A 24787-nucleotide genomic window follows, 5' to 3' on the forward strand; every position below is an offset into this window, starting at 1 on the left:
TTTGTTTTTGAGCCTCTGACCACAGTGAGTGTGTTAGAAACTACAAGTTCCTCCCTGGTTAGTGTCTAGGAAGCCTCAGACTGAATTATTTCTGCTTCCAGAAAAGTGTATTGGTCCTCATGGCTTTTGCTGATCTCATTCTGATTTCATTTTCTGGTTGCTATTTTTAATTTTACTCTTTTCCAAGTTCCTTAGTTTGCTTATTATTATTATTCTAAATCTTGCAAGAAGTCTCTCCATAAGCCACTTCAATTCTTTTTTGGAAAGAGATTGAGAATAAATAATTATAGTAATATAAAAAGAACTTCTTGGATCTTTGGATCAGAGAACAATGAAGTAGATAATATTGGGTAGACATATACTCTTAAGTGTTTCATCACAAATTGAACATTTAGATGAAAGTTTTTTAATTCAAGGGATTCTCTTCATTTATTAATCAAAAACTTTCTTAGCCCTTTCTCCTCTGGACTGCAATTTCATCACCATCAATTTCTTCTTTTTGATAAGCTGAATAGAAAGCAGTGTTTTCTGTTTTTGAAGGAAATTTATTTTCACCCAGCACTTCTATAATTTTGTATATGGCAGAATCTTTGAGTATTTGGTTGCAAATAGACATTTTAAAAATACAAATGTGGTTATATTTGGTTAGTCTTTTTCTGAGTCACAGAAATAATTCCCTCCCTCTCTCCTTTTCTTCAACAGCCACGTTCTGCATTATACACAAGAAGTGTGGATTTAAAAGATTTATTTGTGTCTCCAAGAAGCTAGAAATATAGTGGGGGAGAGAAGTCAATCAGCTCTTTGCTATAAATTGTGATAAATGCCCCCACAGGGAATACGTACAGTGAATGTCCTAACTTCCCAGGTCCCCACTTATTATCATGGTTGAGGGAACATCCCTGCTGAGTCAAACTGACTGCAATTCTTTGTTCTGTGTCTGATTGTACCAACATTATGCATCCCAGCCTGTGTGGGTGTTTGACTTTTTACTCCCCATTTGGAAGTCAGATGGTTTGGAATTACCTGCAATGCAAAAGGCTACAGTCTCTATTCAGATCAAATCTCGCTGTCACAGGTAACCTTTTAATACTAGATTTTGCTTAATGAAGTTCAGCCTCAGTTAACCCACAGTTGGAAGATGACATTGCTGGTCTGGAATCAAGGAATTCTCTTAAAGGTCACATTCTGCAGAAAGGATATTCTCATCAAGTTTCTGCTTAATACTGGCATTGAGTTAACATTGGTTAGATGTGGTAGAGTCCAGAATTGCCATAATTCTTTGCAGCAGTCACCTCAGGAAGCAGAATCTACAGATCCATCTGGGACAGGCTTATTTTGACTAACAGAAAATGGCAGAAACAATAGAGTGCAAGTTTTGAGTCTACACCTTTAAGTCTTTGCATACCTGATTCTCAGTCTTAGAATTTTGCTTCTGTCTTGAACAAGCCTGGATTAGCCTGTTGGATTGTGAAGTGATCTGACCCAGTAGACATGTGAGAAAGGCCAACCTGGACTATTTAGTTTCCAGATGATCTACTTGCTGACCACAAATGTGTAAGTGAGCCCAGCCAAGCTTGACCGGGCCAGTAGAGCCACACAGATGACCAATAGATCATGAAAAGTAATCAATTATTGTTGTTTTGAGCTACCAAGGTTTGGAGTTATTTGGTTTTCATTGAAAACTAGACAGTAGAAATGTAATTTTGACACTACTGCAATGGTAAGCAAGTCCTAGTAGAATTCAGAGCAGAGTAGGATGAAGGGAGGGAGTTTAGAGAAAAAGGAAGCAGAGTGACATTTATATATCACCTTCTGGATACCCCATGGATTTCTTCACCTAAATCAATAAAAAGAAATAGGTGAATAAGTCTCCTGAATATGATAGTAGAGGATTACATATTAAGAAGATTCAAAACTCCTAATCATTAGTCCCCAAAGATTTGCCCAAATTGAGCCCATGTTATTTATGGCAGGGAATGTTGAAAGTATCAAGCTCATAACTGAAAAATATTTAATTCCATTCATGTAACTCCATTCCCCTGCTCCCCACTTTCAAAAGATGAGGGCTAACAGTTCAACTTGACTACATGCCAACGGAGAAGTAAGCAGGTATCAATTCACCGGAAAGATAGCTCACATGGACTGTGGAAAGTAGATATCTTCTTGGGTTTTGATTCAATTTAGTAGAGTTTTTGAATGGCAACCCTTCTGTCCTTTGAGCCAAGGGTTCCATCAGAGGAAGAGAGAAAAGGAAAAAGGGAAGCACATAATCTGATTGGGAAGGGTGGAAGAGTAGATTCGATCTGATTGTCATAGGGAGCATTCAGAAAGCCATGTAGGAGCTGGTATTATGCAGTGTCAGGTAAAGGATGATCCAATAAAATGAGAAGAGCTGCCACAGATTCATGAAAGGGCTGCTTCTGAACAATCGACTTAGGCTCTGCAACCTCAGTTTCCTCATTTATAAACTTTGCACTGGGTAAATTATTACCTTCCTGGTCTTGAGATAAGTCAGCCTATCTTGAGTGTCTGCACCCTACTTCTACTTGGAGAAAGGGGTCCAAGGCTGCTGCTGAAAGCTTGCAATGATTTCTTTGGTCCTTTATTGATTTAATTTCTTAAACATATCAGGCACTCAGAGAAGCACTGATCATACCAAGGAGAACAAAACAGTTGCTCCCTTGGAGCAACTTAACCATGCATCATAGAAAAGACCATACAGCAAGGAAAGAGCTCAGTTGGAGCAAATACCTGGTTTCTCCAGAAGAGGGGACAGGGTCATCAGAGAAGGCTTCTTTAGAAATATCTGAAAATGACAAGCACTCATCAGATGAAGGAACATTTAGCCAAGTAAGAACACTCCAGGCATGAGTGGTCTTATCTTTTCACTTCATTCTGCTGCAGAGAACCAAATAATACTTGTGTCTAGACAACTGTGTAGCTACAGCACTTTATTAGTTTTAGGAACCGAAAGACTTTAGGACTACTTTGAGATTTTACAAACTTTTTGTGTACTTGTTGTCATGGAGCCCTGTTTTATTATTTATGAGAACATGGAGAGACAGAAGAATTAGAGACCTTTAGATAGACTTCATCACACTCACTGGAAGGGAGATAATTGCAATTACTGAAGAGATTAATGTGCAGGCAGGCGGCACACTGCAGCACATTGCACATAAAACCCGCCACACTGGAGAATAAAAAGAGCTGGAGAAGGGCTTCAGGGCTTATCATGTGTGTATGTGTTCATCCTAGTAGCTGAATGATCTTTCAGAACATTTGGAAAATACATAATTACCATTAATCCTATACTCTCATGATCACTTACTGAATTTTGACTATCTTAATCTTTTTTAAAGTCAAATATATAATTATAGATGTCCATATTGATCTGGGGTTGTACTTTTTTCACCACTTAATCCCATAACATAGGATTTTCCTCATTGCTTCTTGGTCTTCATAACTATAATTGTAATTCCTATAGAATATTCTATTCAATGGATGCTCTGTGATTTACTGAACCATTTCCCTATTTCTTGGATAATTGAATTGATCCATTATTTCATTGCTATCAATAATACTGTGGTAAATGCCTCAGTGAACTCGTGGAGAATATAAATACTGCTTCAGGTTTTTTTATGCCCCTTGGCATTCAAAAGAGGACTTTGGTTTCCTCAGGGCACAATTCCAGAGTCTGCGAGACTTCAATGTAATTGCCTTCCTTAGGACAATGCTATGAGAGAGCCCAAATTCAAATCAACCAAGTTCCCAAGTTCTACCTTGGCTTTATGAATGACAGAAGTAAACCAAACCTTTAATTTCAACAATGGAAATATTCAACTGGATGTTTGTACAACTTCTACTACAGTCACAGACCCTGGAAACTTTGGGCACAACCACTGTCTCAGCTGCTGCTATCCTTTGCTCACATGGGCCCTGATTTCTCCACTTGGTTTCTAATTCAGAATCTGGGGGGGTGATGGGATTGGCGGAGCTGGGACATGTGCCAGTGACCAAGTTGAGAGACTGGGAAACTAGTATCTTAATGTGAGTTCTGTAAAAATTAGAGCCTGAGGCAGAGGCAGGGGTTTATGTACTGGTGTATATACTTATGAGAGCAGGTCACTGAGCCAACCATAATTTAGCATTCAGATTGACCAGTCTGACTGTTGGCTTGATCTTGTGGGCAAGAAGCTGCACAGTGACAGCTTAGGGTAGTGTATTCAAGTAGAATGGAGAAGAATTTGTACCCCAACTCCTATCTCCCATTATCACAGATTTGCTCAGCATTAGGTCTGTCTCCTGCACTTTCAGATTACACAAGCTTGAGCCAAGCAGGTACACTTTTTAAAAATTTTATTTTATTTTATTTGTTCTAATTAGTTGTACGTGACAGTGCACTTTGGTGTCTCAGCATCAACAGGGAAGCCTTGGGGGCAGGAGGCTAAAGGTTCATGGTGCTGGCATGATACATGGTGCAATGTCTCAGGATGCATTTGTTGGAAGTGGATGGGAATCCACAGAGTTAGTTGTTCCAAAGGTGAGGTAAGAGGAAAAATGAGAAGTGTTTGATAGAATCATTTAGCTCTTCCCTTGAGAGGGATGCTCTTTCTGGAAAGTTATAGATCTCCTTTAGCATCAGCTGGATAGTCAAAGAAAAAAAAAAAAGAGAATAAATGTTCAGCTCACCACTTCTGTATGGTATCGGGGTATTGGAAGAGCAAATTCTGTTGATGGGAGTCACAGATGCTGAAAATAATGATAAAATAAAACATTGTGAATGTTATCTCTTGTAAATTAAGGTTTCTTGAAACAAAAGGCAAATTCATGCCTGAAATTGCTTTTGGCAACAGTTATCATTCAAGATGTGGATGTATTGAGCATTTATTCTGGACTATCTGTCCTATTGATGCATTCTAATGAGTTTTAAATGTTCTATTCTTTCTAATTTTTGTTCCATTCATAATGTTTCTTTCCAACAATTTATTTTGTCTTCCGAATGGCTTATGGATAAATTGGTTTTGGAACTGGTGGTACTTAAACATATATAATAAGTTTTTGGAAAACAGGATAAAGAGAATAGGATTTCAAAATTAAATGGAGTATGTATGGAAGGAATTCAAACTCCTTTTGATTTTTTCAGTAGCTTTACTTTTTCTGCATCAAAATCATCTCGAACATTGATGGTCATGATGCCAGAGGAAAAGAGAGGACTCGGAATGTCTTGTATCAGCTCTGGCTGGGATGACAATTGTTCCTTTTTATTCACCACCAGAATCAGTCACATATCCTCCAACAACCACAAGGGGGCAGGAAGTGCAGTTCTGTCCTAAGCCTAAGATGCGGGAGGACCATTAATATTTGGCAAATAATACTAATGACTACCCCAGCAGGTTCGGCATTTTTTAGCAGTGACTGTCACAGAAAAGCTTGGGTGATAAATAATATGCAGCAGGTTTGAGATTGTGGCATGTCTAGCATTTTCAGACATTTAAATTACAGAAAGCTTATTTGTAAAATGAGTATGTAGCAGGTCTGAATACATAACCACCAACAACACAGCTGTTCAGAAAAGGTTCTTAAAAAATCTTCATTGGCTTTAGATTACTGTAAATCTTACTCTGAGTTCCCATTTCCAATAAAGATAGTGGGGAACGCAATCTCAGTATCATAGGGGTTCCTGTGTTGCAGGGTTAAGCAATTGGAGATCTTTGACTAAGATCAAACTCCAGGCAGAGGCTTCTGGGTCTTCAGTCCAGGGAACTGTTGAGTTGTATATTAATCAAGTCTGCACATGATCTCTCTGGAACTGGCAGCTCTGCTGCTGTGGATCAGCTGGGGCAACAGATTCATTGCTGAAGGTGGGAAGCCCAAGGGCTAATGGTCCAGCCTCCTGCAGAGCACCACACAGTAATCCCTCTGAAATTGCTCCACTTCCCTAGGTACAGTCACCCAGCAGGACTTGGGTTCTGCCTACAACTGGGCACCATCAGTCTTTGTTCCCTTCCCATTCTGAAGCAACTCTTCCTGTCCTCATGACTCCTCCAAGGACAGGAAAACCTGCTGACTTGAGCAGTTCCTCTTTGCTGAGGCTCACCTGTCCCACTGACATATAGTACCTGCCTCCTGTGATTATTTTCATTGTTGAAAGGATTAAAAGAGATCTGGAAAGAAACTGCCCACAGAGAAAGTCCCAAGAACTGGAATGAAATGTTCAAGTGTGAATTAACTTTAGTAATAAATAATGGACAGAACTGGGTGGGGTTGGAAGAAGGACATTAATAATGATGTGCATCTACTCCATGACTGACCTTGGTAAGCTATTTTTATTCATTATTTTACTTAACTATCACAGCAATACTAACAGTAGAGTATGAGCCCATTTTATAGAGGAGGAAACTGAAGCTCTGAAGTTTCTTTGCATAGAATAAAATAATAGTATTTATGATGCTTATGTGACATTCATTGCTGTATGCTCATTATGAATAAGGATGATTTGATAGTCACAAAATTCCACAAATAAGTACAATAGCTTTACTATTTTTATTTTAAAGATGAAAAAATTGAACTGTAGGTAGTTCAAGAGACTTACCCAAGGGTACCAGTTAGAAAATGAAGTCAAACATGATCCCTGGGAGTCTGCCTCCAAAGTCCTTGCTCTAAACCACTGTTCTGTTCTGCTGAGGGGAAAAAGAGATGGAGAGGAAGAAACATAAAGAAACAGAGAAAGACAGAAAGAGATAGAGACAGACACAGAGACAGACAAAGTTGGAAACAGAGATAAAGAGAGACAGAAAAGTCACAAGCAAATTGTAAAATTTTAATGTTTGTTGAAACTAGCTAAAACCCTTCAAAGAAGTTTAATGCATTTCCAGAGAGTTGAACCTCAAAAGACAGTCCTGGGATGGAACCTGCATCTAAAGTCAATGAAGATTGGACTTTGCCCTAATTAACCAGACAGACTCCCAGAGTGCTTTCAGCGGAAGGGTAAGTTAGCAATGCCTGCCATTGCCTAAGACTGGAATACAAAGTCAGCATTCCCAATGGGACAGATGACAACTTGATAGACACTCAAAACAGTTTTCCTGAAAATCAATATTAAGACCTTAATTTTTCCTTCCCAGGAGCCATTGCTTATCACCTGGTTCGCTAGAAGCCAGATACTTTTTAATATTAACACTGTGTAAAATTTTGGGGGTTGACTCTTTGTGAACAAAGCTGATGGTTTTACAAGGCAAAATTTGCACTGAGATAGGAAAGCTTAAACTTTCTCAGTTTTCCAAACAGCCAAGTTGTTTTTAACCTGAGGAGGTAGGTACACTATATTAACTTCCCAGAGGAGAAAAGTCATTTCCCTTCCTGTCAGCATCTTGCATCTGTAACTTCCAATAGAGAATCAGAAAGAGAAGTGACTATGTTCTGCCATGGGAAGAGGACTTAAGCTCAGAATTTCCGAGGCCTAAAATGGATGAAATTGGAGAATATCATGCTAAGTGAGATAAGCCAATCTCAAAAAACCAAAGGACGAATGATCTCGCTAATAAGCAGATGATGACACATAATGGGGGGTGGGAGAGGTTAGTGTTAGGGTTAGGGTTAGGTTTAGGGTTAGGGTTAAGGAGGGGGGCAAGGATGGAGGAAGGAAGGACTGTATAGAGGGAAAAGAGGGGTGGGAGGGGTGAGGGGAAGGGGAAAATTAACAGAATGAATCAAACAACATTACCCTATGTAAATTTATGATTACACAAATGGTATGCCTTTACTCCATGTACAAACAGAGAAACAACATGTATCCCATTTGTTTACAATAAAAAAAAAAAAGATTTTCTGAGGCCTAGAATCAGAGTAATGAAGACAAGACTGCATGGATTTTATTTTACTAGCCCATTCAAAATGTAAAGTCTAATGGGGTATTTTAAAATGATTTTATGACAGATCACTTCTCTGAATAGAATTTATACCCAGGGATCATATCTCACTTTTAATATTGCTACTTTGTATAGTTATTTTAGCATCAGACACAAGTACTGAAATTTTGTGAATGATTTGTAATGACTAGGGTCTCTGTGAAGGGCTACCATGATGAGAACTTTTGTGAATTAAATAGCCATTTCCAATTTTCATTTGTTAAATTATTTCTTTTTTATTCTTTCAATATAATTATAATATAATTCATATTTTATACACTTGAACTTTTGTATTTGGATTTGTGAAAACTGGTAGACCAAGCATGTAGGCATATAGAAGTATTTTTAAATTCCCCTCTCCTCAAAATAACTTCTTTAATTTAAAAATGATGTCTAAAAATAATATTTGAGAGGTCAAAAACATCTATCATATATGCCAATGAGTGCTTATCACTACAAGAAATTTACCTTTTGCTGATGATCAATTTATGATAGTAGAATTTCAGTTTCTTCCATTAAAAAGTGTCCTAGATTATAGCAACTGCTTATACTTATTATTTACATTTATCCTGTTACAGATGATGACAAAAACATTTGTAAAATGTTCTGCTATTTAAATTTTAGTTCCAGCTCCGTCTGTGTGTGTGTATGTGTGTGTGTGTGTGTGTGTGTGTGTGTGTGTGTGTGTGTGTATTTCTCAGAAAACGTTAATACTTGCGGGTATTATGTTTATATTATTAAAATTTATGCTGAATTTGCTGTTTATATGAAAGATCAGATCTAGTTAAACACATTTCTATGTACTTCTCTGGAAATTTCTGAAAACAAACCAAAACTAGGAAGACGGTAACAACACAATAAATGTACTTTAGAATTTAAATATATCAGCCAGGCCATCCCAGTAACTCAGGAGACTGAGAAAGGAGGATCATGAATGCAAAACCAGCCTTAGCAACTCTGTGAGACCATCAGCAACTTAGTGAAAGTCTGTCTCAAAATAAAAAAATAAAAGAGATTAGAGATGTAGCTCAGGGGATAAAGCACCCCTGGGTTCTATTCCAGTAGGAATCCCCCAAAGAAAAGGCAATAAAAGAATTTAAATATATTAATTGTGGCAAGGTAAGTTATAAAGATGAATGGAACAAACCACTTGCCTTTAAACTCTGCATATTCATATTCTTGTTACATTACAAGATTTTTGTTTGAATTATTTCCTAATTTCTCTCTTACTGAATACATATATAGCTATATATTATGATGAATGTAGGAAAATTATGTTTAAAAGAAACTTTAAACAAAACAGACATTTGAAATAATGCAAACAACATACTTTCCTGTGTGCAATGCATACATTTTATATAAGATTTGCTACAGAAATAATAAAACTAACAAAAGTGCAATCATAATTACTTTGGGTGGGGGCGTAAAGGCATAATCTTACCATTTTTGCTTTAAATGTTTGGCTGCTACCATTGCACTAAGGTTGTATTTTTTCCTTCTTTCCTTTGACCTGTCAGTTTCTTTTACCCTTCTTTCCTAACCCAGAAAGCAGGTGTGGGAGGAAATTGGTTCCTCTGTGAAATTTTCTTCCAGTCACAATCATCCAGATTCACTCAGTTCTCAAGATGCTGTGCTAGGCATTGTGAAAATTAATACTTCATGTTCATATGTTTAAACCTTATTCATCTTTTAAAAAGTTTGCTTATTTATTTCCTCCTAAGGGCCCACACACAATGGGGAAATTGCTTGGAGACAGACTGGTGTGATAGGTTCTTTTGACATTTCTGAAAGAGGCCCTGAATTTAACTTAGGTTTTCTTTTTTCCTGTCTTAAGCTTTAGAAATGTGAAAATTGGCAGGAACATCTTAAAGTGGCTCTGCATGGAAGGTGAATGTAGTGACCTCTAAACTGATGAACTGCACGAGTGTGCACACACACCCTTGTCCACACGCACCACTAACAACACGTCTCCTTTCTTTTCTGAGAGGAAACTTTGAAGATTTGTTTTTATAGGAGGCTGTGCCTGCAAAGTATGAATAAAAGAACCATCTCTACTGCTCACCCGACCCTAACTCGTGTGTCTCTTGCCAACGCTGAGTTGCTGCATCAGAGGGACAATGTTCTCCAGGATCACGCAGCTCTGAGGACGTTCAGCTCAGACGGAAAGGCTCTAGACTGTAGCTAAAACTTTCATGCGTCCAGATATTTACAGTTCGAAGGGCCTCCCTTCTGATGTTTTTGGCGATAAAGGAGAAAATCATTTCTCCACAGAGCATTTGGATTTAGCAAAACAAACATGATGTGCACAGCTACGTCTCCCAAGCCTTTGATGTTTTCAATAGGATGATGGAGTGTCCGCACGGTTTGTGAGACTTGTAGGCTTGAACTCTAAAATCTTTCTGTCCACAAAACCTGGGTAACCACTCCACATACCACCTGCTGGGGATTCATCTGTCTTTTCTTTCTTTTTCTGTCTTCGTCTTTCTTTCTTTCTTGTCGTTTCGGAGAGGTCGTGCTTGGGGGGCGGTTAGGGTAGGGATGGGAGGGGCCGGATCATATTCTTCTGTCTCCTTCCTTCCTTCCTTCCTTCCTTCCTTCCTTCCTTCCTTCCTTCCTTCCTTCCTTCCTTTTTCTTCCTCCTCCTCCTCCTCCTTCTTCTTCTTCTCCTCCTTCTCCTTCTTCTTCTTCTTTTTTTTTTAATAAGAAGACTTGGTCGTCTAGGCAAGTTGCAAGAAATGATTAACGCCTAAAATATACCGCTGGCATATCAGCAGACCCAAGGTGGTATAGACACCAAGAACCCATCAAGGCCGGGGGCACCCCAGAAGTGTCGTCTCCCAAGCGACAGTGCGCATTTCTCTATTTAAAAGCCCTCAGATTCCCTTGGATTTCTTCTATCCCCAAACCTCGCTCCTGCGCCCCTGGACACCCTTTCACCTTCTCTCCTCTCACGCCCCCAAATCAAACATCCTTTCCCTCGGTGGAGTTGGGGGTGTCTACTCTTCGGAGAAGGGATGCCTAAGGGTTAATGATGCGAGTCAGCGGCCAGGTGGGGCGCCCACACGGGTCCCTGACCCCGGTGGGCGTCGGAGGTGAGGGGGCGCTGTTCGGGCAGCAGCGCGCCGGGTGACGGGCGGGAGAGCTGCCAGGGTGACGAGAGGCCGGCCCGAGTGGGGGCCGCTCCACCGCAGCCGCCGCCGCCGCCGCCGCCGCTGTGATGCGAAGCCGGTGCTGCGCCGGGCGGTGGAGTCAGAGCCGGGGCGCGGGAGCACGAGCTGCAACATCAGCACCAGCGGCGGCGGCGGCGGCACCTGCACCAGCTCCCGGGCCCCACGCTGCGCTCTCCGCCCCGCCGCGCCCGGAGCCGCCGCCCCGCGCTCTCTATGGACGTCAAAGCGGCCCCCAACGGGGTGGCCACCATAGAGGACCGCATCCTGCGGATCACCGGCTACTATGGCTATTACCCGGGTTACTCCAGTCAGAAAAGTAAGACGCCGCGGGGCCGCCCTGCGCGAGGCGCGGATGGGAGGTGGGCGCGCAGGGGTGCCACCCGGGTGCTGGAGGGCGAGGGGTCCTGATACTTGCAGACCTGCCTGTGGTGTCTCCGGCACCCTCCTGGCCTCGGGACCACTGGGACGAAAAGTATGTCTGCTGTCCTCGGTGCTGAACCTTGAGGAGCGACGGGGCTCCGGCGGTTTGCGCCCAGGAGTTTGGGAACAGTCGCAGTCTTGGGGGCGGAGGTGCGGAGAGGACCTGGCAAGCTCTCGTGATCGCCGTTGGCCGGCTCGCCCCTGGCTGATTTACGCCTGGAGGAGGCTAACATGGCTGTTCAATTAGCGGCCAGTCAACCCTGGGGCTACACTTCCCGAAAGGCCCTACTGGGTGCCAGGGTGCGCACGGGGCGCTGGGGACGCAGACTGTGGAGAGACTTGGGGGTGGAGCTGGCGGGGGCGACCGACCCAGACGTGGGTCCCCACGCCGGCTGGTTCAGCTTGTTCACTCCGGGCTGTTGAGACCTTGCCAGCGCGGGAATTATTATCTATACAACGTTTGGGGGAGGTTCTGAACTCCGGGTAAAGATAAGAACCTGCTCAGGTCCCTGAGTCTTGAAGCTCTGAGCGAGGGACCCATCCATGCAAACGGCAGGGGGTGGGTGAGAGAGGGAGGCACGACACGGCCACCCGCCCCCGCCGCACGTCGTGGCCACCTCTGAGCCCTGGGAGGCTCTGTTCTGTACCAGCTTTCTTCCGGTTAAGCGAGGTCATGCGGCGCGGATGCTCTCACGTTTCAGGAGTTTTTTGTGTGTAGCGGGTGGGGGGCGATGAGGGGCTCAGTGCTGGCAGTCCCCTTCCCCCAGAACACAAACCCACTGGCTGTATTTGCTGGGATTAGTTCTGCCAGGCTCCGAGATGAAGATCTTTTTCCTCTGAATTGGGGGAGTAGCTGCGGTTTAATTTCCATGCAGGTGGGATTTCGCTTTTTCTTTATCAGTGCATTTCTGTCGCAATAGATGGAGCTTAATTGATGTTTTTACTGTTATTTTTAACCAGAAGCCTGGGAAGCTCCTAGACGCATTTCTGATTGGTATTTTTCTGTGACATTTTGGTGTGGCATCAACATTACATGTTCTGTGAAACTGTGGACTCACGCAAATGCTGACACATAGAGGAGAAAGCACTTTATTTTTCATGTAACTTTCTATGCCTGCTCTTGAATAATCAAGAGTTTTATTCCATGGGCCATTCTCACACAGCTATTTTCTAGTTTAATATTTCATTTGGTTTCAGGAAAGGCCTATCTGCTTTGGATGGCTTCTGTCTAGCTGTTTTTAGCAGTAGAGGCTTACATTATTCATTTTCCATACAAAAGTAATTATATAGTGCTAGAATTTTCTGGAAAGAAAATAACACGCTGTGGAGAGCTCTTTGAAGCCGTTGTACTACAGCCTCAAACCCCCCTCCCACTGGCAAAGGGTGTCTTCTTTAACCCTAGAAATTTAAGTGAAAACATTAATATATCTTGTGGAAATTGCTTGAATCTCACCTTTGAATATTTTAATTAGGAACCATCAAATTTGGTCACCAAGAGAATGTAGAATTTGTAAAATTACAAGACTTAGGGTGATTTATTATTATAATTTTTATGACAATGGAATTTTAGTTAACAAAGAACAAACCAGAAAGAATGCTGGAAAAGTGACATTTTAGATAAGGACATGTTCATATTATATTTTTGTCCTTGCTCAAATAGCTGCACATGTTTCATTTGCAATACAATAACAGGACAAAAAAGGAAAGAACATTGACCAAGGCTGTAACTGGAAGCTAAAAGGAATAAAGATGCATTTGGCATGGTTATTTGTGATGTACACTTGCCTAAATTCAGGCCACAGAGTTCAAACAGTGAAGGCAGAGACTCTCACAAGAACAGAGAATTAAGGGATAGTCAAATAATTCTCAGGACATTCATGCTTTCAGAGGCAGAAGAGAGATTGCCATTTTGCACAATGGGAGACTGGGAGAGGAGAGAACTGGAAGAGGGCCAGGCAACCAAGCACCATGAAATAATCCTGCCCTTAATGCAGGCTTCAACTAGTAAACAAACACATTGAAGCAAACCAGTGCAATATGGTCAATTGATTTAGCTGTTACCAGGAATGAGCAACAGCTTGGAGAAGGTCTGGAGCAATATATTTAGGAATAAGCTAGAATGGCAGATATATAATATGTGAAGGCAAGATGACGTTTCCACTTCCTGACTGATCACATATGAGACCTTCAGGAGGGATGACTTCTTGGTGTTGGTATCATTTACCTTTTGGAGGTAGGTGGGGAATCATGTCTGAGAAAGTGCACTGGAGACCAGCCTCCTGTCAGTGCCTCTTGCTGCCAAGCTTGTTACTTGTCCAGAACAAATTATAGTCATCAGACTGAAGAATAAAGAAATCTAATAGACTTCAGAGAAATGGAGAAAATGTTCTGGGCTAATCAGCCACTTTTATAATTTAGCAAGCAGTTATTGAGCATGAGTATAGATATAAGAATCATAGTACAAAGATGATCAAAGCATAGTGGCTTGGCCCTGAGTTACTTGTGGTCTGGAAGAGAAATAGATTAATTTGCTCTACATGTGTTAGTTGAGCACCTCCTCTGTTCCAGGAATACATCAGTGAACAAAACAGATGAAAGTATTTTCCATTTTAGAATTCAAATTCTAGTGGGAAGAAACAAAATAATAAACAGTTTTATTTTCAAAGTGATACATGGTATTTTAAAAAATTGCTACAGGATAGACAGGATAAAAATTCTGGGGCTTAGATATTGTCACAATTTTAAATAGGGTGGTCAGGTGAGGCCTTATTGAGGAAGTAACAATTGAGCCAAGACCTGAAGGATGTGAAGGTGTTAGTCACGTGCATGTCAGAAGGAAGCCATTCCTAGTAGTGGGATCAGCCAGTGCCAAGCTCTGAGGTACAGTATATCTGGCGCACCAGAGACAGAACAGGGAAGCCTATGTGGTGGAGCAGAATAAACCACAGGGAGAGTGACTGGAGATGAGATTATTGAGGATACAGGGGCTCAGATAAAGTCAGGCCTTGTAGGTTACCTTAAGTCTTGGGCTTGTACTCTGAATGGAACGGGAGCCTTTGCAGGGTTTTGCAAGAAGAGTATTATGACTTCAATTAATTTTCTAAAGGATCAGTCTGACTGCTTTATTGGACCAGGGGTGGAAATGCCTGCTTAGAATGCCATTGCAGTAACCTGGGTGAGAGGACATGTTGGTGTGAGCCAGGGTGATAGCAGTGGAGGGGGTGATAGGTGGTCAGATAGGTAGTCAGATGTATTTGAACTTAAAGTCAATAGCATTTCTTGATGGACTGGATACAGCATTGGCAAGAAAGACGAATGAAAATGGATCCCTGTTTTCTTGTTTGACCAAGTTTGAGTTGCTGTTGGTAGAAATGTGGAAGGCTTCAAGGTAGAAAAGTTAGGGAGCAGGGGACAGAGGATAAGGATAATGTGGAAATGTTGACTGTATTGGGGATGTAGAGTAAGCTTGGAGTTTGGAGATGTCTGATTGGAGATATACATTAGGAATTTGCCAAAATTTGGATGGTAGTTAAGGCTGGATGAAATCACCAATGAACAAATGTGTGTAGAGAAGAGAACAAGGACTGAACCCTGGGACACTCTGACTTTAAGAGGTTTGGAAGAAGAAGAGAAAACATTGATAGAGATCAAGAAAGATCTCACAGGGTGGTAGGGATAAAATGAGGAGAGTGTGATGCTCTGAAGCTGGTGAAGAAAAGGGATTAACTGAATCCAGTGGTGTTTAAAAGTCAAGTGCAGTAACGCCTGATAACTGAGCTTGAGTTTGGAAGTCGAGCGTCAGTGATGATCTTGACAAGAACATTGGCGAGAGCGGGTAAGTGGGATGACAGGTATTAGAATGTATATAAAATATAATTGGCGGAGAAATTGAGAGCTGAGTATAAATGGCTCTTCAAGGATTTTTAAGCAAAAGGTGCACAGAGGAACAGAAGAAATGAAGGTAGTAGGGCTCTCAAAAATTTTTTTCTCTTAAAGATGGGAGAAATAACCATGTTTGCATGTAAAGGAGGATGATTCAACATAAAATTAAAATTAATGATGTTGGAGAAAGGATACGGAACCTAGTGCACTAGAGAAGGGACATGGCTCCAGATAGAAACATGGATAGAGAAAAAGTGTGTGTGGCAACCTCTGAAATGTGGGTAACTGAGATGGGAGAGTCTGTTGAGGTTCTCTTCTGGTTGTTTTAGCTTTCTCCAAATAGGAAGCAAAGCTGTCAACCGAGGGTGAGAGGATGGGGGAGGAGATGGCAAAATTGGAGGAGAAAAAGGTGTATATGTTTAAAACAAAAGGGGAGAAATGGGCTGGGAAAACAAACACAGCTTCTCTGGCAACCTTAAGGGCTCACTAGAGTTTCTGGTCACAAATTTAAAGTAAAACTGATCAACAGGATGATTTATTCATTGACATAGCAAAGACATGGAGCAAGTGGAGAGAAGGATTTAACCAAAGTTGGGGATTATTCTATGAGTGTAATAAAATAATAGGGGCAAAGGAATTGTATATACAGAAGGCATTGTTATCATGATTGACCTTGGGATTCAAACTTGGTATAAGCAGAGGAACAGGAAATCAAGGTAGTTAGGGACAGTGGAAAGGAGATAGGATCGAGAGTTTGGAAGTCTCAGTAGGATCAAAGACTTGTGGAAGTGAGCTGGAAATATAGGAGATGGTGATCGGGTAGAGGGTTGTTAGGATAAGAAATTCATTTCCATAAGTCATGAGAAGGGATAAATTCATTTGTTTTACTAGATTCTTTACTGATATTTTTTAGTGTGCCTTTTTTTGTGTGTGTGTTTGTATAGGAGGCAGTGTAATGAATCAAACCCTAGTGGTAAACATCGGTAACGATTATGTGGTTGTTTTCTATTGGTAGCTGCAAATTTGTAGTAAAACTTTCTCCTCTTTCTCTGGTACTTGGTCTGACCTTCTCCTTTCCAAGAAAGAACTCTACTCCCTTTTAGAAGAAAGGAATTTTTACTCATCATAAAGAGATTTTAAAAGTTTATGGTGATGTTAGTAAGCATACCATCCTAAATTGAACACTATCCAATATATACATGAACCAAAACAGCCCATTGTACCTCCTAAGTATATACAAATAGTATGTGTCAACCAAAAAATGAACTCTACCCACTTCTGTTCTTTTGCTGGATACGTCTGATGATGGCTGTTATGTGTAGCATTTCCCAAAGTTCCACTCTCTGCTTGCCCAGAGTGAGTTCATTCAGTCCCACAGCTTCATTGTCTTTATGTGTCTATATTTCTCTTTTCAATTTTTCTAAACTCAGACTCATGTTTTAAACTTCCTGCTAGCATTCCTACCTGAATGTCCTCTAGACGTATCACACATTAAACCAAATTCATCATTCTAACCCTAAGACATGTCCTTTCCTTTTTCTTTTGTTTTCTCACTTCGGAAGTCTGTATGTCACCAGTTGCCCAAGCCAGAAAACCTGGAGTTATCCTCAACCTCTGCTCTTTCCTCTTGTTTTGTTTTCAGTTAACAAGTCCTCTCTCCCCCAACTATGTGCTTTCCATCCCTCCTGTCACTTTATTAATTTTATCCATCACATCTTACGCCCAGTCTTAAGTCTTTCCAATCCCATAGTCATACATTAATAACATTTACTTTCTTAAAGTGCAAATCTCTTCATTTCACATTCCTGTGTGAAAACTTGGAATAACTTTTCATTTTCTGTACAATAAAGTCCACACTCCCTAGCATGCCACAATCTGAGCCCAGCTTACATTATTCTATTTTAGCACACACATCCCTTCTCATATAATTGTCAAATGATGTGTGCTTAATGAAGAAAATCTGAAAGGCAGGAACACAAAGAGAGATTAAAACAAAAGTATTCATAATATTACCACTCAGAGGTGATTGGTGTTAACAGTTTTGTTTATATTATTTCAGCCTTTTTATATCCGTAGACTTATGCACATGATTTTTATTTTTTAACCTGTCTCTTATTGGTCTATATATTTTAATAACAGTTTTAATGGATGCATAATCTTTCATATAAGCAACCACCTTCCTCTATGTAACCAACCACTAGTGGTTGGATTTTTTAACTCAACTCTTCTTTCTAATCTCATATCCCATATGGTCTCCATATACTCTGGCCATAGTCTTATCAGCAAGCAGTTCATTATTTTAATGACATTATAGTCTCCACGTTTTGTGCCAAAATTCTCCCTCTCTCTGTGTCTCCTTCTCTCTATGGAAAGCTCCTGTTTATCTGTAAAGGCTCAGTTTAAATGTGCTGTCCTCTGCAAAGCTTCTGATTGCCCTGGGCTGGGTTAACCTTCCACTTGTGCTCCTGTAACTCTGTGAACTCACCTCGGATCCAACACTTAGCACGTAATCTTAGGCTGTTTGCCTTGCACAAGACTGTCTGACCCATAGAGCATGGGAAGGGCAGGGACTGATTGCTATCTGTTTTCACTTTAGGCAAAATATCTGGTACATTTTGGTGCCCAGTCAAGTTTGTTTTATACTAATGAATGAATGATTTCAGTTTCTTTTATAGAAATTAGAGACTTAATTACTTTCACAGAGAAAAATAAAGATTATGTGGACTAATGACTGGAGGGAGAGAGAAAAATTACCAGCAATGAATGAATCCAACAGATGATCCTACTCAGATGGTATTTTATGATCATTTCACCTCACTGATTGTAATTTTTGTTTTTATGTGTCCTTATTTTCTTCTTAAGATTTTCTGTGTTTGAATGAGAGGGAAAAAGTCTTAATTTTTTTTAAATTTTATTTTTACAGACTGCATTTTGATTCCTTCTACACAAATGGGGTACATCTTTTAATTTCTATGGTTGTACATGATGTAGATTCACACCATTCGTGTAATCATACATGAACATAGGGTGATGATGTCTGTCTTGTTCCACCATCTTTCCTTCTCCTGCCCCCTCCCCACCTCATTTCCCTCTACACAATCCAAAGTTCTTCAAATTTTTCTTACCCCCCTGAAAAAGCAATTTTTAAGAATGCAAAGTAGTATAAATTTATTAGAATCATAAGAAAGGAAAAGTGGTTTTGTTGCCTCTCTTTTTTATAATGATTACAATTGGTCTTCATGGCACAATATTAATATAACTCTTAGGCTAACTGGAGTAAATTATAATTGTAGTCCAGTATAGCAAAATTTATGCAATGTATATTTATTCTTATACATAGTCTATATATGTCCTGAAAATAAGCTTCATGCTTCTTTATACATTTTAGGTAGTGTTTTATAAACAGTTATAAATAAGAATCATGATTACATAGTATTGAGTAGTATTTTTGTAATTTAGTTTTAAATTAGGACATATAAGGGCTATGTTGATACTGAATATCATTGTATCTATTATGGATGTTTTTGCAATGTTTATTCTGATGTGTATTTTCATTTAAAGTATACATTTATAGTAATCTGGATATTTGTATTATAAGCTACTACTGCTAGCTAACACATGGGTTTACATTAAGTTTTAGATATACTTTCTCTGGAGGACTGGGGTGTGGCTTAGTGGTAGAGCACTTGCCCAGTATGCATGAAGCCCTGGGTTTAATCCCTAGCACTGGAAAAAAATTATATATTTTTCAATAGCTTGTCTAAGAGACCTGACTTGAGACCTTGAGGTCTAGTGCAAAGGCCACAAACTGACAACAGGCGACTGGAGTCTATACTTCTGCTCTGCTACTTGCCAAGGAAACTTAATTTAAATTTGCATAAGTAACTTAACCTCTCAGATCAACAGTTTTGTTTCTGAAAAATAGGAATGATAACAGTTTTTCCACAGATAGTTGGGAGGATTATGTAAGATGATGTATATTGAGTGTCTGGTATCATGCCCAGTTCAATGTATAAAAGTTGTTACAATTATGATGAAACCAATTGAATTAGTTGCATGGCTTCAAAGAACCTCATTCACTTTTCCTTGTAAGTGAAATGGTTTGCTACTTATTTCCCTTTATAACTAACATTGCATTTTGAATTGTTATTAAAAATTGCTGTTATAGAAATTGTAGAGACAGTTTACAAAGTTCACAGTGGTTTTTTTTTTTTTGGTGGGGGGATGTTGCCTTCCACTGTTTATCAATTTCTGGCTTGCCTACTGGTATAACCACAAGGGGCAGTCCTCCTGGATTACCACTAGGGATAGATTTTTTAAAAAAAATTTTTAATTTTTAATTTTCAATTTTTACTAACTGCATTTTGATTCATTGTACACAAATGGGGTACATCTTTTCGTTTCTATGGGTTGTGCATGATGTAGAGTCATACCATTCATGTAATCTTACATGTACATAGGGTAATGATGTTTGTCTCATTCCACCATCTTTCATACCACCCAACCTAGTTACCCTTCAACAGATGAAGGGATAGATTATTTTAAATGGATTGGAGGTAATTTGTCATGAGGCTATTCCAACCAAATAGGCTTATTTAAAGAAAAGAGATAAATCTAGATCCATTGAGAAAGAGGATGGATCTGCAGATATTCAGGAGCGGGGAGAAGTGGACTCCATTGGAAGATGTGTAGCATGGAGTGGGGTGGGGGTAAAGACAGGATAAGGAGGGCAAACAGGAGAAGAAGTGTTGGCTGAGAGTCAATTTGGGAATGGTCTGTTGGAAGCAGTATTGTTCTTTCCATATGTAAAATGTTAATGGGACAGTTCTTTTTTTGGCTATTTATATGGCAGCAAACATAACAGACAGGCTGTTTTATGTTCTACTTTAAAAAATAAATCATTGTGTTATAAACACATTTACATATTTCTACAGTCTTTGGAGCTAGAGTTTGATAAAGTTTTTTAATAAAGTATTTAATTACTTATAGACACAGAGGAATAAAAAGAAAAGAAGAATAATTTTGTCACTCCAGCACAATTGTTGTTATTTTGATTTTTTCCCAATCTTCCTAAAGCAGATAGTACTTCATTTTTTTTTTTTTTTTTTTTTTTTTTTTTTTTTTTTTTGCGGTGCTGGGGATTGAACACAGGGCCTTGTGCTTGCAAGGCAAGCACTCTACCAACTGAGCTATCTCCCCAGCCCAGTACTTCATTTCTTGAATGTCAAAAAATATAAATGATAGTGTAGCCATAATAGTGATGCACATACAATTTTGTGCCCTGCTCTCCACCCTCCCTGCCTTAATATTCAGGGTGAGCATTTCTCAATTATTTGCAGTGATCTGCTTTGTGAGGCTGGAATTGAATTCTTTCAGAGATCTTGGCTTATGGAATTTGGGAAAGCTGGTTCTTAGTTGTTTGAGACTTAAGCAAAATGGAGAGACCTGACGTGTTAGTGATGGTTTGTGTTCTAGTCACAGGATTTTACTTGAACCAGCTTAAGCAAAAGGCAAGGTCTTGACAGGATCCTGGGAGTCTCTCATGGGTTGTAAGGGCAGGGATAGACTGGTGTAAGCTGGAATCAGGTCCTGGAATGTTGTGGGGGAAACAGGAAGCCTCCCTCTCTTTTTTTTCTGTTGTGCATTCTCCATTCTTGTCTTGCGGCAGGCTGGCTTTCTCTATTTCCTTGTCCAAATGGTCAAAAATAGTCACCGCCAGCAGTTCCAGTGTTTACATGTCCTCTATTCAAGAGAGCAGACAGATTGAGCAAGAATCTCTCACTTCTAAATCCAGATTCCTAGGGAAAGCGACTCTTTGACCCAGTTTATGTCACATGCATACTCTTGATCTTATTGATCCTAGTGGTTTGGGGTCAGGTCAAGTTACTCAATCTTGGCTGCCTGTGGCTGTCTCCTGTAACCTTAACGACTGTGGGGTAAGGGTGGTTTCCATAGGAAAGGAGCAGTTGGCTGAAAAGTCAACTTAATAACTATTTGGTTCACAGAGCTTTATATCAAATCATAGGCTACAATCAAGACCCAATCTATTTTTTCTTATAGTTCAGATAACCCTTAGAGTAGATCTAGACAATATTTAGTGAGGTTATAGGTACAGTATAATCTTACAGGGTAAGAAAATCCAGCTCTCTGTTCAGAGTATAAGTCTCTGGAGAGTTTTGTTTAAGAGTTCCCAGGTAGTACTGAATACTGCTTTTTAAGCTTTATTGAAGTACTACTGGTTACATCAAGTTTGGGAGACATATTTCTTTTTCTAGGTCAGAGAGGGCAACAAACCAGTTCCTTCAGACTCAATGCACAGTAATTGAGGATGACATTTAACATTGTACATTTTAAACAGGGATTGAAAATTACACTATTCTGCAGTCTGGGATTTGCTATATTTAGACCTGGACAGGTGCCAAGATGGCATTAGTGAGGTGTCAATAATGCTTTTATGGTCTCAAAAACCAGACATACTACAAATTCTTTTTGCCTTGTGAAAGTTGAGGTTCTAAGGTTGTTAAATCTTGCATTATTTTGCTGTTGGTACCTTACTAAACTCAAGTCATGAGACTTCAGTATTTATCCTGTGATTTTGTTCACACCCATGTTTAATTACAGGCATTCTAGAGGAAAGACTCAGACCAAGGAAGTCGGGAGTCCTTTGGAGCACCATCTTTCCTGCTGGCATTATGGTGGCAGGTGATATGCACATTCTAAGACAGTGATAAGCACATTTAAAACAACATTACTATTCCCTGAGGCCTTTTACAGCAAATATACTTGGAAGTTGGTCACCTTTTATTTCCTCCTAATTTTTTAAAAAACTGGGAGTACCTGAAGCTGGCACTGCTCATCTTGCTCTTTCTAGTTCCCATCCCCTCAGCAGTCATGGGAGATCCTTTAAAAGCATGAAATGAATCATGCCATTCCTCTGGTTAAAGTCACCTCTGGCTTCTCTCTGTCTTTGGAAAACTATAAAACTCTGAATGCAGCTCACAGGCTCCTGCATGGTCTGGTTCTTAAGCTGGTCCCCTCTTCCATGCCCTGATTGTGCTTGGGTCATGCTGGCACACACTCCAAATCCTCTCACTCCTCTGGGCCCATGAACATCTTCCCTCTTTCTGGTGCAGTTACCTGGCTGGCTGCTCCTCCTCTGTCAGGTCTCATATTAAGAGTCATCCTCTCAGAGAGGCCTTTCCCAGCTTTGCATCTCTATCATCTCATCTGCTTTTCCTTTGTGGTACTTACTGCAGTCTGCAATTACAATTTATGTTCATTTTTTGTGACTGTTTAATGTTTTTCCTGCTCACTAGACTCTTAGTTCCCTAAGGGTAGGAATGGATCCATTTTGTTCAGCACTGTGTGTCTACCACAAAGAACAGGGCCTGTGTACTCCATACATTTTTGATGAGTGAGTGATTAAGCCTTGTTAAAGTTTTCTAAAAGACTTTTTTTTTCCCAAAAATAAACTTTTCATTTGAAATATTTTTAGATATACCGAAAAGTTGCAAAGACGATACAGAGTTCCTGCCTACCCCTCCCTCACTTTCCCCCATTGTTAACACTTGGTACATCATGGTTCATGTGTCACAACTAAGAAACCAACATCGGTATGTTGCTGTTAAATTTCAGACTTTATTTGGATTTCACCAGTTTTTCCATTAATGTTCTCTTTTTGTTCCAGGACCAATCTGGGGTCCCCATTGTTATGTCTCTTGAGTAGGCTTTCAATGCATTGAACTTGAAAAAATAATTTCAATTTTATAGGAATTTCCTGGAAGATATTTTAGGGCTTGAATCAGCTCAGACTGAAAGTGTAACTACTAGTTTTCAAGGTGACATAGGATTGAATTCATGCTAGAAGTGACCTATGATGTGCCATGGTAATTACAAACCATCTTAGAGGCAATTCTGTAGTGTGTAGGACACCAGGGTTTTGTTTTTAACATTTCTATTGTTTAACAATTTGGGGACATTGGAATATTTGAAAATATAGGTAAAGCAATGAACTACCAATTTTCCTCCAAAAGTACATACATATCAAAATTTTGTGCAGTTTCTTTCATTACACTAGAGATTTACTTCACAGGAACAGACTGTAAAATAATTCCTTTGAATTTTATCTGTTTATGTTATAATAATGTGTGCAAAATTTAATGATAACACTTGAAAAAATGGAAATAATTCAAATTCGTAAAATAAAAGTGATTTTGGTTTATTCACAAGTAAATTTTAGTGAGAAAACTGGTGGTTTGGATTGAGTAAGAAGCTAAACTTTTGGAGTGATCTTAGGCATGTCGATGCATAGTTCATCTTTAACATCCAGTTCCCTTCAATTAAATGAAATCTTAACACACTGTTTAAAAGCTCTGACTCAGAAGGATATGAGGTCACAAGTAAAATTAGAAATCTTATAGCTTATTTTGCTATGATAAGGTGGATTTGTATCAAGAAACACCAGATTTCTCGAAGGCTCTTCAAGTTGAATTAATGTCACATCATTTCATTTGTGTTCAAGTCAATGAAATTATCTTTGAGGCAAAGTCTGTGCCACCCATATTGTCTTTGTCAGAAAAGAAAGGATGATCTGAAGTCCATACAAGCAGAATTGGCTTTCAAATGGTTTGCGTGCAGAGACATTTGATGACATGTCTTCATTCTGGGTTGTTATTTTTCTGAGAAGCTGTGTTTCCAAAAGAACTTGTGGTTTTCAGCTGCATTATAATGGTGACTGCCAAGCTCTGAATGCAAAAATGTATCCTTCTCATATCTATAAAGTAAGCAAGCTATGAATCATCTTCTCACTGAATTGTCCTACTAGTGGGCTTCTCTTTTCTCTCAAAGGTGATACAACCATCCTTTCAAGTATCACTCAAAGATTTCAGGTCGTAGTTTCTGTAAACACAGCTTCCAGGTAGTAAGGGAGACTCCCACATTCTGTTCACTTTTCTTGATAAAGAAAATTCTGGAGAAGATGGTAATTTGGACTTTGACTCTGATGGAGTTCACTTGCAAGGCAAAAGACAAGGTTTTTTGCAGGATCATTGACAGTATTTCAGGTGCTGCACATGCTGATGATGTTTGAGGCAGCAAGTTGCCTTGATGTGAAAAGCCAGTTTCATCACCAAAGCAGTACAACCTACTTTTCTCCCCAAGTATAGTTTTGCTTGGCATTGCAACTTTCCATGTCTTTCTAAAAGGTTCGCAGAATAGGCTTTCTCCTTCAGTGACATTCACATATTCACATGCAAAATCAGGAGTTGGAAGTGTTGTCAGGTACCCAGTTATTTTCTGAAGGGACATAGCATAGCTGCTGGTATTGCTTATATTTATATCAAAATTATGGCAAATGAGCAAGTCTAGGGAAAGGATTTTATTCAATAAAGACACTGCTTCCATTTTTAT

General features: G+C 39.7%; 1 protein-coding gene across 1 annotated transcript in view; it reads left to right on the top strand.

The window, feature by feature from the left end:
• The first annotated feature begins 11184 nt into the window (after window positions 1-11184).
• SLC35F4 (solute carrier family 35 member F4) overlaps window positions 11185-24787 on the top strand; it is a 230819-nt gene continuing 217216 nt past the window's right edge. Inside the window, exon 1 of the mRNA XM_079128990.1 lies at window positions 11185-11393. Coding sequence (XP_078985116.1) covers window positions 11291-11393 — 103 coding nt within the window. The 5' untranslated portion in view covers window positions 11185-11290. The remainder of the gene's footprint in view (window positions 11394-24787) is intronic.

This window comes from Sciurus vulgaris, assembly GCF_902686455.1.
Source record: "Sciurus vulgaris genome assembly, chromosome: 2".
Classification (NCBI taxonomy): domain Eukaryota; kingdom Metazoa; phylum Chordata; class Mammalia; order Rodentia; family Sciuridae; genus Sciurus; species Sciurus vulgaris.